General features: G+C 41.5%; 1 protein-coding gene across 1 annotated transcript in view; it reads left to right on the top strand.

Moving 5' to 3' along the window:
* Positions 1-1,475: 1,475 nt before the first annotated feature.
* LOC116975938 (spermatogenesis-associated protein 7 homolog) overlaps positions 1,476-15,104 on the top strand; it is a 75,587-nt gene continuing 61,958 nt past the window's right edge. The window contains exons 1-2 of the mRNA XM_033025355.1: positions 1,476-1,551; positions 12,887-12,961. Coding sequence (XP_032881246.1) covers positions 1,494-1,551; positions 12,887-12,961 — 133 coding nt within the window. The 5' untranslated portion in view covers positions 1,476-1,493. The remainder of the gene's footprint in view (positions 1,552-12,886; positions 12,962-15,104) is intronic.

The following is a 15,104-nucleotide window of genomic DNA, read 5'->3' as shown; positions in this document are numbered from 1 at the left end:
CGAGCCGCAGCCGTATCACAGCGCCGTATCACAGCGCCGTATACACAGCCGTATCACAGCGCCGCCACTTCCGAATTTATTTCTAGGTTTAGTGCTTAGGTTAGACAGAGACAATGATTTGTGAAATGATTTGGGAATTTAGTAATTAGGACAATTTAGTTACATGAAGACTATGCTGAGATAGAATGATTGAGATTAGTTGTATTTCTATTTAGGCACAGTCTTCTGCAAAAGTATTAATCCTAATCACATAAATCCATCCAATTCCCAAATCCCTTAAATCCTTCAAACATCTCAATGGTTCAATGGTCCTTTGCATTTTATTCTTAAATGTCCATACTGTTTCTGCATTTTCTCAGTCCCTCTGTGCCTAACAATTGAAAGAGCAGTAGGAATTCATTTTCATATATAAATTGCATTTCTTCAATAATTCAAAGACTTGGAGTCATATGACACTTTCGCAGCACTTTAAGGACATCTCAAGTCTTTTTATAACACTGTTACTGTCACTCTCCCAGTTTTGTAGGAAACTCAGCGATAATTTGCACACTGTGTGTGGAGAGCAAGCTACCTCGAGTAGCAATACTATTTCTTGATTATTGGTTTGTTGATTGTAGGCTAGAATGCCCAGGATAAGTTGTTGCATGCGCTAATTTCGAAATTGTGCAAAGAAGAGTATGGACAGAATCTACTGTTTCATTCAAACTACCAACAACACATCCAGCAGCATATCTCTCCTTCAGTTCTATATTGGGATGTCAACTTGAATCTTTGTGCCCAGGTGTCTGGAGAGTCTTGAACCCAATATTTCCTGACACAGGGCTGATGACGCTACGAAGTCCCACTAACACATCAGAACTATACTAGTGATGGTATTATGCCCAACAAAATAATGGCGGTGCAATAGCAGAAACCCCAAGGAGATCCTCTCCACAGCCTCTGTTTCTGCCACGTACCAGCTCACATACTCTACAACAGCAGCAGGATTAAGAACTGTTGCAACGTTGGAAAGTGACAATACAAATCAGAATAAATGAGACGAGGAGGAGGAAGGAACTGTAGATGCTGGTTTACACCGAAGATAGACACAAAATGCTGAAGTAATTCAGTGGGTCAGGCAGCCTCTCTGGAGAGAAGGAATGGGCATAAATGATACATTTGGTTGGAGATTTAACCTTATCTTTACAAATATGACTAAAAGAAACCCAGAAAAAAAGACCTCTTACGACAAATAACGTTGTAATATCCGTACTGCCCTTTACATCAAGATTATGACATTAACGTTTGTAATTGTACATTACATTTACACTGACCCAGCAGATGAGTAATAGCAACTTGCTGTTGGCATAGCAATGCGCCCTCTTAAAACACGCGAAGTCCCGCCCACACTGCGCTCTGATTGGTCCTAATCCCGTCCTACGTCATCGTCAAGGCTTAATCCCTTCACTGATTGGTTTCCCGTGCTGTCCATCACGAGTCCTCCTGCAACGCGAATGGAACTGCAGTGTTTGTTCATTAAAAAAGAGGCTGGAGAAAATTACACGCAAAAGGGTAAGGGAGACATCTTTTATATCTAAAGGCAAATATGACTTAACTTCCTGGTCATTCTCTCTGGTGTTTTCAAATTCCCGGCTTGAGGATTTGTTGCTGATAAAAGTTCATGCCTGTGATAGATAGAGTTTCCACACCTTGGGGTTGAGGGAAGTCATGTGTCGGAAAGAGCTGCAGATGCTGCTTTAAACCAAAGATAGACACAATGCTGGAGTCACTCAGCGGGACAGGCAGCAACCAGAGTACAATGCTGAACTACTATCTACCTCTTGGGTGACCATTGGACTATCCTTGATAGGGCTTTGCTGGCTTTACCTTGCACTAAACGTTACTCCCTTATCATGTACACTGTAAATGTGTAGGAAGGAACTGCAGATGCTGGTTTAAACCGAAGATAGACACAAAAAGCTGGAGCAACTTAGAGGGGCAGGCAGCATCTCTGGAGAGAAGAAATGGGTGACGTTTCGGGTCGAGACCCTTCTTCAAACTGAATGTCAGGGGAGAGGGAAACGAGAGATTTAGACGATGATGTGGAGAGATATAGAACAAATAAATGTGATATATGCAAAAAAAAGTAACAATGATAAAGGAAACTGGTCATTGTCAGCTGTAGCTAGGTGGAAACCGACCAGAAACGTCTCTCATTCCCTCTCTCCAGAGATGATGCCTGTCCCGCTGAGTTACTCCAGCATTTTGTGTCTATCTACACTGTAAATGGCTTGATTGTAATCATGTATTGTCTGTCTGCTGACTGGCTGGCACGCAACAAAAGTTTTTCACTGTACCTCAGTGTACGCAACAATAAACTAAACTGAGCATCTCTGGAGAAAAGGACTAGTTGATGTTTCGGGTCGAGACCGTTCTTCAGGAAAGTCATCATTTCATCCATCATTAGACATACATTGGGAAGTGTGTGCTCAATCGGCCCCGGATTTCTAACACATGCTTTTATTTGTAGAGGGAGGGCATTGTGTGATTTGAATCATATATTCATATCATTATATCGTCCACACCTTTTGGTGTTTTATTTTTAGAAGCTGTTTCACTTTTATGCAATGCATCAAGCCCATCCTGGTGTTCTGTGGCTTCATATGTCATTGCAAAATTGATCATCAATTAATCCCTCAGTGTTGCTGGCTTCTCAGGTGATTCATTTTTAAAGCTTTAAATGTTTACCAGTTTTTCTCGTGTCAGCGCACTTCCCCAGTCATCCGATTTGATGCATTATCCCATGCTCTACCAAGAATAAATTTATGGAAACATTCTCCTAACTGCTTCCCTCTCCCGGTCAGTGACAATTATAAGTAAGTAAGTAAGTAAATTAAGTAAGTAAGTTTATTGGCCAAGTATTCACATACAAGGAATTTGCCTTGATGCTCCGCCCACGTAACAACATGACATACAGTGACAGTTACGAATGGCTCAGAAAACACTAAACATTAATAATAATAAAACATTAATGATAAAACACCATTGATCAAGCATGTGAACCAACAATATACCAGATCAAAGGGAAGCTACAGATTTTGGGCTGTTGAGTAGAGCAACTACTTGTGGATAAAAACTTTTTATGTCTGGCTGTGGCAGCTTTGACAGTCCAGAGTGGCCTTCCAGAGGGAAGTGATTCAAAGAGTTTGTGGCCAGGGTGAGAGGGGTCAGAGATGATCTTGCCCACTCGCTTCCTGGCCCTTGCAGTGTACAGTTCATCAATGGAGGGAAGGTTGCAACCAATAACCTTCTCTGCTGCATTCACTGCAGCCTCCAGGTGTCGTGCTTGATGGCTGAGCCAAACCAGACCATGATAGAAAAGGTGAGAACAGACTCTACGATGGCCGTGTAGAATTGAACCATCATTGCCTGTGGCAGATTGTGCTTTCTCATCTGCCATAGGAAGTACATCCTCTGTTGTGCCTTTTTGACTGTGGAGTCGATGGTAGCCCCCCACTTAAGGTCCTTGGAGATGATGGTTCCAGGGTACTTAAACGACTCCACAGATGTGACTGTGGTGTTGTTGATGGTGAGTGGGGTGAGGGGAGGAGGAGCTCTCCTAAAGTCTACAATCAATTCCACTGTCTTAAGAGCATTGAGCTCCAGGTTGTTGCAATGGCACCAGGGTACCAGCTGTGACACTTCCTGTCTGTAGGCAGATTGCTCCCCATCCTGGTTCAGTCCAATCAGGGTTGTGTCGTCCGCAAACTTTCGAAGCTTGACAGGTGTCTGTGGAGGTACAGTCATTGGTGTAGAGAGAGCAGAGGAGAGGAGAGAGTTCGCAGCCTTGCGGTGCTCCTATACTGAGAGTTTGCGGGTCCGAGATGTGCTTTCCCAGCCTAACATGCTGCTTCCTGTCAGTCAGGAAGCTGGTGATCCACCGACGGAAGGGTTCAGGCACAGTCAGCTCGGAAAGTTTGGAGTGTAGTAGCTCTGGCACAATGGTGTTGAATGCAGAGTTAAAATCAACAAACAGGATCCTCGCATATGAATGGTAGGTACTACAAATTCTTCAACAGAGGGGAATTTATTTTTGGCAGTCCCTCAGGACAGTCTTATCCATGGCCAAATCCATGAAACTTTTTCACCCAGAGAGTTGTGAATCTGTGGAATCCTCTGCCACAGAGGGCAGTGGAGGCCAATTCACTGGATGTTTTCAAGGGAGAGTTAGATTTAGCTCTCAGGGCTAAAGGAATCAAGGGATATGGGGAAAAAGCAGGAAAGGGAGGATACTGATTTTGGATGATCAGCCATTGAATGGCGGTGCTGGCTCGATGGCCCGAATGGCCTATTCCTCCACCTATTTTTTATGTTTCTATATTTCTATGTCAGCCCGAAAACAGTGCCATCCCATCAGTTCCATGCTCCCTTAGCCTTGGAAGTTAGTCTCACTCACCCAACCCCAGTCTTTTGCTTCTTTTTAAGTGACCAGTAATAAATGGACACAAAATGCTGGAGTAACTCAGTGGGTCAGGCAGCATCCAGAAAATAGATAGGTGACAGGTCCCTTCTTCAGATTCAGTTCAAGACCCTTCTTCAGATTCAATCAATCAGCAAATCTTTGAGGTTTGGGAAGAAACCTGAACACCCAGCAAACAGCTCACACTGTTATAAGGAGACCATGCAAACTCCACACAGTTAGCACCTGAGGTCAGGATTGACCTGGGGTCTTCGGAACGGTGAGGTAACAAAGCTAACTGCTGTGCCAAAATGTAACCTTTAAACTCGTTCTCCTGAGTTCATTGCCGTGTGAATGCTGGTGATGCAGGAAAATATCCATGATAACTTTCAATTCTTTACACAACCACAGATAATTTCTACTAATTTTTCATCTGATTGGTCCTCTATTGTATTGGTGGAAGAACTGTGGAAATCTCAAATAAGGCACAGTTCAAGATGTTTAAATTTTTTGCCACATTTTATGAATATACAATATGCATGCTACAATGACACGGCTTTATTACAAGTTTGTGTGGAGCACAATACTATCTTTCTACAGCATCACACATTTATAAAATCAAACCACTTCATCTACTGTATAATTAGGTCACAAAGAAGTCTGAAAGAAAGGTACCATGTCCTATCAACACCACCTGTTCTTTTCTTTGTTGTTTGTTACTCAATTTAATGACTGAAATCAAATAGGAAATTTAATGTGTAGTTGGTGTCATCGCAATTTCCCTATAGTTTAATGTTATTTTTTAATTTTTACTGGTGGTACAATCTAAGTATCCTTAATTTAAACACAGCAGTCATTGTGTGACATGCCTCACCTCATGGGGCAGTGCATTTTACATTTCATTTTACGTGCGTGAATCTGAGTGTCAATATATTACATTTTCAATCCTTCTAGTGAAGCAGCAAATTCAAAATTCACAAATATGTCGAATACCTGGCCTTCTGACAAACTCTGACAAAAGAATTATGAAAGATTCAATAAAATGAAAGTCAAATAAATGAGTGAACAAAATATTTTATTTGGTATTGGTATTGATTTATTATTGTCACGTGTACCGAGATGGAGTGATAAGGTTAGTATGCATGCTATCCAGTTAAATCATAGGAATCAACCAAGCCATTGACAAGTACAGCTGGTAATGCAAAGAGGAAAATCCCAGTGTGAAGAAAATAATGTTACAGCATTATGGTGTTACAGTTACGGAGAAAAACTACTAGTTCTGCAATGAGATTGGTCGTAAGGTTGGGACTACACTGTAACTTTTGGGAAAACCTTTCAGTAGTCAGATAACAGCAGTGAAGAAAGTGATCTTGAATCTGGTGGTGTGTGCTTTCAAGATTTTGTATCTTCTGCCTGACAGGAGAGCAGAGAAGAGGGAATGACCGGGGTGAAAATGGTCCTTGATTATGTTGTCTACTTTCCCTAGTTACTGTGAACTGTGGATAGAGTTGATGGGGAAAGGCTTGTTTGTGTGATGGACCGGACTACATACACAACTCTGCAATTTCCTGGGGTCTTGGGCAGAGCTGTTGGCAAAACCAAGTTGTGAGGCATCCCGATAGTATGCTTCCAGAATCTGAAGAAGGATCTCGACCCGAAACATCATCTATTCCTTCTCTTCAGAGATGCTGCCTATCCCACTGAGTTACTCCAGCATTTTGTGTCTATCTATGAGGGTGAGGTTGTTGTCTTGACACCAGTGTTACAAAGCTCTCTATTTCATTCCTGTACTCTATCTCGCCATTGTTTGAGATCTGGCCCAGAACATTGGTGTCATCTGCAAACTTGTAAATGGAGTTAGAACAAATTTTAATGGCACAAATATGAGTATGCAGAGAATATAGTAATAGGTTGGGAGTGATTCCTTTGGGACACCAGTTCAGCATAGTTTACAATTGATTCAAACTTTCTGTACTTTCTATCAATGAGAATTTTATATATCATTTGGCATATTAAGAGTTGTGATAAATAAAACATTAAAAAAAAAACAATTGCATATTATATGTTGGGACCCAATTGCCAATTATTTGTTAATGATCTCCACTGAATTTTTCAAGTTTGGAAATGAGTGATATATTATAAACAAAATCACAGAATATTGCTACAAATTGTGGAGAACATTGAATGATTCTTCCATGTCTTTTTTCTTATCAAATCATGATGCTTCTCAAACTTACTATCTATGGGTGTGGCTGCCCTTCTCCAAGACCCCTCCCCCATTATTTTTGCTACCATTCTTTATCCTCTTCTCTGCTACCTTTGTTCATTCGTACGTATTATTTAAGTAGTCATTGAGGTACGGCGGCCTGTAATAATTACTAGTTTAATAGTGGAGTGTCTCAGTATCTCTTTTCATTCATTTTTGGGGACCTGGGTTTCACTGGCAAAACTAGCATTCATTACCGTAACTGCTGTTCAGAAGGTGGTGGCCAGTCACTTTTTTGGATCACTGCCGTTCTGGTAAAGGCATCCCACAGATTTGCTGGGTAGAGGGTTGCAGGACTTAAACAAAAATAATGTAGAATTGGCAATATACTTATAGGTCATTATGTTGCAACTAGGAGGAGAACCTGCAAATGGCGCTGTCCCGTATACCTGACACCTTTGTTCTTCTTACTGGTAGGTCTCAGTTTTTAGTGGTGCTAACAGAGTATCCTGGACAAGTAACTGCATGACATTTTGTATACGCTGCAGCCAGTGATGGGAAGAGCAATAGTTTAGTTTGGTTGGTGGTGTGGCAATCATCTGGGCTGCTTTGGCCAGGATAATGTCATGCCTCTAAAGCAGTGATGATGATGCAGTTATCCAGACAAGTGGAGAGTACGCCATCATGCCTGGGCAATTAACATTTAATGACCATAATTATCTTTTTTTGTGTAACGTATGGCACCAAGAACTGGAGTTTAGTTTAGTTTTAGTGTCGTTTTAGTTTAGTTTAGTTTAGAGATACAGCGTGGAAACAGGCCCTTTAACCCACCGGGTCTGTGCTGACCAGCAATCACCCATAATACCAGATTTCCCATATACCCATATACCAAGTCACTGGATGGATTTAAGAGAGAGTTAAATAGAGCTCTAGGGGCTAGTGGAGACAAGGGATATGGGGAGAAGACGGGCACGGGTTATTGATAGGGGACGATCAGCCATGATCACAATGAATGGCGGTGCTGGCTCGAAGGGCCGAATGGCCTCCTCCTGCACCTATTTTCTATGTTTCTATTTCTCCTACACATTAGCGACAATGTACAGTTTAGTTCAGTTTAGCAATACAGCATGGAAACAAGCCCTTTGGCCCACCAAATCCGCCCCGACCATCAATCGCCACACATTTGCACTATCCTACACGCATTAGGGACAATTTTTAAAAACATTTATATCAAGCCAAATTCCATACAGACGACCGTAGATCGAACCCGGGTCTCTGGACTGTAATCGCTGTGAGGCAGCAACTCTACCGCTGCGCCACCGTGCCACCCCCAGACAGCGCCTATAGTCAGGATTGAACTCTACCATTGCGCTATTGTGTGGCCTTTCCCTTTCAGTATATTCCTTTTGATGTCCATCGAGTTGTAACCAGAGCACATAGTACAACACTCAGTCAAATAAATATTTGACTCAGTCACTCAGAATTATAATGTTTAAGAAATATTTGGACAGGTACATGGGCAGGGTAGATTTAGAGGGTTCTGGACAAACACAGGCAGGTGGGACCAGTGTAGATGGGGCATGTTGGTTAGCGTGGGCAAGTGTTTCCACACTGTGTGACTCTATGGACCATGTGACAAATGTAGGAAAATAAACAGAATGTATACCTCCAAAGACCACAAACAGTTAACTTTATAAAGTGAAATTGATGATGATGATGAAGATGATGATGATGATGATACTTCATTGTCGCTTGTACCTAGCTAGGTGCAGTGACATTCTTTGTTTTTGCATACAAAGTACACAAAAGTCACCTCAAAGGCATTGACAAAATTACAAAAAGTATTCATCCCTTCTTTGCCCTCATGCCGGATCCCCCTTTATTCTCAGCCCCCCCCCCCCCCCCCGCCCATGCCGGGTCTCCCTTTGTTCTCGCCGATCCTTCTGCTAGAAGCTCCATCCTGAAGGCCTCCCTCTCAACGTTTATTGCCTCCTGATTTTGTCAGTTCTAAAATTGTCTGAGAAACAGAGAAGTTGGCTTCCTGCTCCCACCTTTGGCATTGACCCCATGTTTATTTGCATTTTGGCTAACGATCACACTATTCTTCATTTTAGATTTATCCTTTTTTTTGTAAATTGAGTTCAGTGTGCTAAACTGATTTCATTTCATGAGACATTATGAACTAAGGACTGTACCTTCCAGTGTTAATTGAATTTAACAATGGTGATGGAATAATTCCCTGAAGTTGATTCATGTGAGATGATTGTTAGAAGAATCATACATATTTAAAACATCAATAAAATAGATGACAAAATCAAACAGTCTCTTGGAACTAATCAGAATTCAGAGTAATGATGCTCTTGAAACAGCTGGATATTTTCATTATATAGGAAAGCTGACCCACATAGTATTTACATGTTCATTATTAGCAGAACAATGCAACCAATATCTATCAAAATGTTTTAAAGATATAATTTTAAAGAGTGAACCGCTGAATTGAAGTGCATAGGAGGTAATTGTCGAATTCTACAGCACGGGAAAAGACAATTTAACATTATTGATGCCAGCTCTTTGAAAGAGATTTCTAATTTGTTCCACCCTTTTACTCACTTCTATTTAAGCTTCTTTAAAAATCATTGTTCCTATTCCCTTTTGTAAGTTACTTTTTAATTAACTCGGGTCAGGCTATGTTTTGCAAATCTTAACAAGCCGTGTGGAAAATTACATTAATTTCCTCTTTTTTTTAACTCCAGGTATTTTAAATTTATATCTTCCTGTCACAACTCTGCAGCTTGTAACTCAATTTTAAATAGTTTTATGGTGGGTCAACTTGTTACAAACATGTAGCAATTTTCTAAGCAACTAATAAGGATCATGAGGCTGTCGAAGCTCAGTATCTTGTATTTGGCATTGCTGTGTGGCAATATCCTTTTACATTTCTTTTTTACATTCTATTCATGTGTTGTCATATCTAGCAACTGTTCTGGTGAGCCCTCTGATAAATTATTGGGTGGCACAGTGATGCAGCGGTAGAGCTGTTGCCTTACAGTGCCAGAGACCCGGGTTTGATACTGACTACGGGTGCTGTCTATTTGGAGTTTGTACGTTCTCTATGTGACCATGTGGATATTCTCCGGGTGCTCTGGTTTCCTCCCACACTCCAAAGACGTACAGGCTTGTAGGTTAATTATCTTCTGTAAATTGTAACTAGTGTGTAGGATAATGCCAGTGTACGGGGTGATCGCTGGTCGGCGTGGACTTTGTGGGTCGATGGGCCTGTTTCTGAGCTGTATCTCTAAACTTGAGTTTAGTTTAGTTTAGAGATACAGTGCGGAAATAGACCATTTGGCCCACCGAGTCTGCGCCGACTGCGATCATCTGAACATTAGATCCATGGTGATTTATCCAACACACTACTGACAATTTACAATGTTACCAAATCCAACTAACCTACAAATTTGCACGTCTTTAGAGTATGGGAAGAAACCGGAGCACCCGGAGAAAACCCAGCAGGTCACAGGGTGAACATACAAACTCCGTACAGACAACACCCGTAGTCAGGATCGAACCTGGGTCTCTGGCACTGTGAGGTAGCAACTCTACCACTGCACCATTGTGCCGCCCCCTAAAACTAAAGACTGAATTTGATTGAGGAGGGTATTGAGAAAGCCTTTCAGAGGTCCTGCAGTCCAATGGACACCAACACCTAGAGAGAGGATGTGTGCCACCAGGTCACACAGTAGAAAGAATCACCTACAATGTGAAACCATGTCAACACCAGGTGGGTCAACATTGGAGAAGTTCTAAGGTACCCAATAATTGGCAAATCGAATTGTCTGCCTTAATCATCAAAGCATGGAAAAGCAATTATATGACTAATAACTCCATCTTTATCAGTACCTTTGTTACTTTACATTTGACTATTCCCACCTTTCACAGCAGGCTTCCTGCCTTCCACCCTCCATTAAGTTAAGGTCATTCAAAAGTATTTCACACACGATTTTTCAAACACGACTGTGTTCCTGCATTCGACACCAACACCATCGTCAAGTTTGCAGACGACACAACGGTGATCGGGCTGATCACCAACGGTGATGAAACAAACTACAGAGCGGAGGTGCAGAACCTGGCGGACTGGTGCTCAGAGAACAACCTGTCCCTAAACACCTCTAAGACCAAGGAGCTGATTATCAGAAGGACACATAATGGAGAATATGCTCTAATCTCTATCAATGGGGACAGTGTGGAGTGTCCAGCTTTAGGTTTCTGGGCACACAAATTTCAGAGGACCTCAGGTACACAAAAATGCTGGAGAAACTCAGCAGGTGCAGCAGCATCTATGGAGCGAAGGACATAGGCAACGTTTCGGGCCGAAACCCTTCTTCAGAGGACCTCACATGGTCCACCAACACCGCTGCGCTGGTCAAGAAGGCACAGCAACGACTGTTCTTCCTGAGAACACTGAAAAAAACTGGTCTGCCCCAACTGCTGCTAACAACCTTCTACCGCTGCACCACAGAGAGCATACTAACATATGGCATCTCTGTGTGGTATCTCAGCTGCACGGAGACGGAGAGGAGAGCTTTTCAGCGCATCGTCCACAGAGCGCAGTAGATAATTGGGACACAGCTACCAGCATCTACTATCCACGGTGCCTCAGGAAGGTCGTCAACATTCACAAAGACTCCTCACACCCTTGCAATAGTCTGTTCGAACTTCTACCTTCCGGCAGACGTTAAAGACCTTCTACGCCCGCACCTCCAGACTTAGGAACTGCTTCATCCCCAGAGCTATAGGCTGCTCTGAACCGGCCCTGCTGAGTGCCCCCCCCCCCCCCCATGAACTGTCTCCCTCGGATGGTCACGTCGCACATCGACCCGACACAGACACATTTGCACTTTAGACCGTTTTACTGTTTTACTGTTTTAAAAAAAATAAATCTTGTTTTTCTGGGTATCTAAATTTTTAGTTGATTAAGTTATGACATCGGATGGAAGCTGCATACCAAATCTCGTTGCACCTATGTGCAAAGACAATAAAATATATTATTATTATTATTATTATTATTATTATTATTATTATTATTATTATTGTCCCCATCCTAACTTGCACCTGGTCTAGTTCTCCCACTAGTCTGGTTTCTTAATTGTAATATTCTAATCCCCATACACTAACACTATCCTACACACTAGGGACAATTTACAATTTTTACCGAAGCTAACTAACCTACAAATCTGTACACCTTTGGAGTGTGGGAGGAAACCAGAGCATCCGGGGAAAACCCATGCGGTCACGGGGAGATCATACATGCGAGAAGATACAGACGGCACCCGTAGTCAGGATCGTACCCAGGTCTCTGGCATTGTAATTCAAGATTCAAGAGAGTTTATTGTCATACCCAGGTCTCTGGCATTGTAAGGCAGCAACTCTACCGCCACGCCACCATGCCGCCCGTGACAAATTGTAAATATTATTATTTAGATGTGATCCATGGTGATCTTCATGATATTATGAATCTTGCACTCCCAACATGGGAGTATTCACTGGACTGAAAATATGATCACAGAATCTTTATCTGAGTCAATGGATTGTTACTACATTTAAAATGGTAGCTTTAACAGTAGAGAGTTCCTGATCAAGGAAATGTTGTTGGAGCTGAAATATTGTCAAATATAATTGGGTAGTGCAATTTCTACTGGAAACATACTTTACTGCTTCAGTATAGGTGTCAGAAAAATGACACGGTAACAGGTAAATCAAAGAAATATTCCACGTCGACAATAAATTTGTGAAAGATTTGCATTCTTATGGCAGAATTCACTGTTAATAGAAAAAAATTGTGTGCTATCCATGGAAAGACTCCGTCTCCAAAATATGAAAAGATACTTCAGATAAGTAACTTGACAACTTTAACAGGAAACTTGCCAATGATGTATGAGCGTGTTTCTTGTTGTCGTTGCTGGAACTGTTTAGCCTCAATGTAATTAATTGTTTAAGAAGGAACTGCAGATGCTGGAAAATCGAAGGTACACAAAAATGCTGGAGAAACTCAGCGGGTGCAGCAGCATCTATGGAGCGAAGGAAATAGGCAACGTTTCGGCCTGAAACGTTGCCTATTTCCTTTGCTCCATAGATGCTGCTGCACCCGCTGAGTTTCTTCAGCATTTTTGTGTACCTAGCTTCAATGTAATGTTGTTTGCCACAATTTGTACCTGCTTGTCATTTTTTTTTCTGCTCCTTAGGAATTCAATTAACCGTGATCCCAAAGTATTCCCTGATGCATCCATTTAAAGGACACATGGGCACAAAAAGCAGCAGTAAGTATCAAGATAAATTACATACAAGATGTAAAGCCTGAGTTGTTAAATAGGACCCGGAAACTAAGTTTACATATCAGCAGGTTATCCATCTACAGTCTTGTATACCTGCATTTGCGAAATAAACCAGATATTTCCATCATTCATATACTAGAAACAAATTGTCCTTGTTCTGCCTGTGTTGTATCCAATGACCATTAGCAATTTCTGCAGCTAAGTAACAACCATTAACATAATAGTAAACATCTAAACTTTTTTATAGCTTTGTGTGGAGCAAGCAGGTGTGTTTTACCTGGTTCCAGAGCACTTCAAAGTCTGTCATCAACCTTAGATGTTCACCTCATTACCTCATTCTTCACAGGTTTTACTCAGGGCAAACTTCCATTTAGGCAATCAACTGAAGTTTGTCTTAAGGAGCATATGATAGGCCAGCAATAAAATGTTAAGTTTGATACCCTGGAACAAGTTTCAAGTGAGCCTCAGACCTCCTGTTTGGGGTGCATGCTGCTTACTGATTCTCTTCAGTCATGCAATCCTCAAAAATAGCGTTAATCAGGAATGTTAGGCCCATGCTACCTAATTTTCCATTAATTTTAACCAAGAGAGTGTGAATGGAAAACAACACACAGCATGTGAAACTGGTGGAAGATTAATTAAATATATTTCTCATTAAGTATTTTATTAAGTATCTCACACTAGCTAAAGGGTACCAATGACAATTTTCAGTTCCATATATTTGGAAGGGAAGCCTTGCATGTCTGATCCATTTGTTGCAGGCACTTATAAACAATGCGTGCATGGGGGTCTAACCTTCAGTAAAGCATTACATAACTTACTCAAAGCTTTTGCACAGTCAAGGAAAGCCATGTGTAGTGATAGCCATGGTCACCCTGCATTGCCTTTGGAGATGATATGCAATGAATATCATGTACATTGTGCTTCGGGATTGAGAAACACGGAATACAACTCAGGGAACGTATCGTTAACCTTTAGGAGGACACAACTGAGGATGACATTGGGTGAAAGATTGGCAGGCTAGACATATATCCTCTAGAGTATGGTAGAGTGAAGCTGACTCAATCAAAGGCAGAAGGTAGACAAAAATGCTGGAGAAACTCAGCGGGTGAGGCAGCATCTGGAGCAAAGGAATATGTGACATTTCGGGTCGAGACCCTTCTTCAGACTGATGTGTGGTGCGGGGGGGGGGGGAAGAAGAAGAAAGGAAGAGGCGGAGACAGTAGACTGTGGGAGAGCTGGAAAGGGGAGGGGAAGGTGGGAGAAACCAAGGTGATTCAATCAAAGGCAGAGTTCATTTGAGCAATTCCCTGAGCAGTCTCCTGCTGGGAGCACTTGTCTCTAGCCCGGGACAGTCTTGATTCATGTTCACACTTCCCTCTTTCCTGTGGGTTACCTGTTCTATCAACTTCTCTAAGACACTGCCAGTGAATCCTTTCAGTGAGCACACTTTATCCTCCCTCCTAACACTACCCTACTATTCACACATCTCTTCAGCATATAACATAATGATCACTTATATCCTTCATATAAATATTACAGAAACAATTTTTAAATTCCTCCCCTAAGATATCAAGACAGTTGTGCAAAGTTTGCCTGGTCATAAGGTCATATGTGATGGGAGCAGAATTAAGCCATTCGGCCCATCAAGTCTACTCCGCCGGAGTATCTCTCCCTCCTAACCCCATTCTCCTGCCTTCTCTCCATAACCCCTCATACCCGTAATTTCAAAATTATCCTATTTCCAGAAAATGATGTATTATAGTGTAATGATCATAGAAAAAATAATTTTATATCAAACATTGGGTTTGAATTTGCAGTGTATAAGTATTATTTAGTATAAAAATATTTTTCTATTGAGATACTAATGTTGAATGTTTTCATTTGTTTACATTCACCCTATGGATTTCTTAAATGGAAGCAACCAGGAATAGTAGGATTTTTATTTGTTTCCTACTACCCCCTATAAATGTTTAAAGCTCTGGAGTTTTACGGAGATAAATATGTTTGATGAGCAATATGGCAGGTGTTACATCATTTGCAAGCGTATGCTGATCTCTCAAACTGATCTGTTTTATGATTTGCAAGCTGTTGCTAATATTAAGATATATGCTACCTGTTTTATGAT

This window comes from Amblyraja radiata, chromosome 8, assembly GCF_010909765.2.
Source record: "Amblyraja radiata isolate CabotCenter1 chromosome 8, sAmbRad1.1.pri, whole genome shotgun sequence".
Lineage (NCBI taxonomy): Eukaryota > Metazoa > Chordata > Chondrichthyes > Rajiformes > Rajidae > Amblyraja > Amblyraja radiata.
This window is presented reverse-complemented; position numbering and strand designations above follow the sequence as displayed.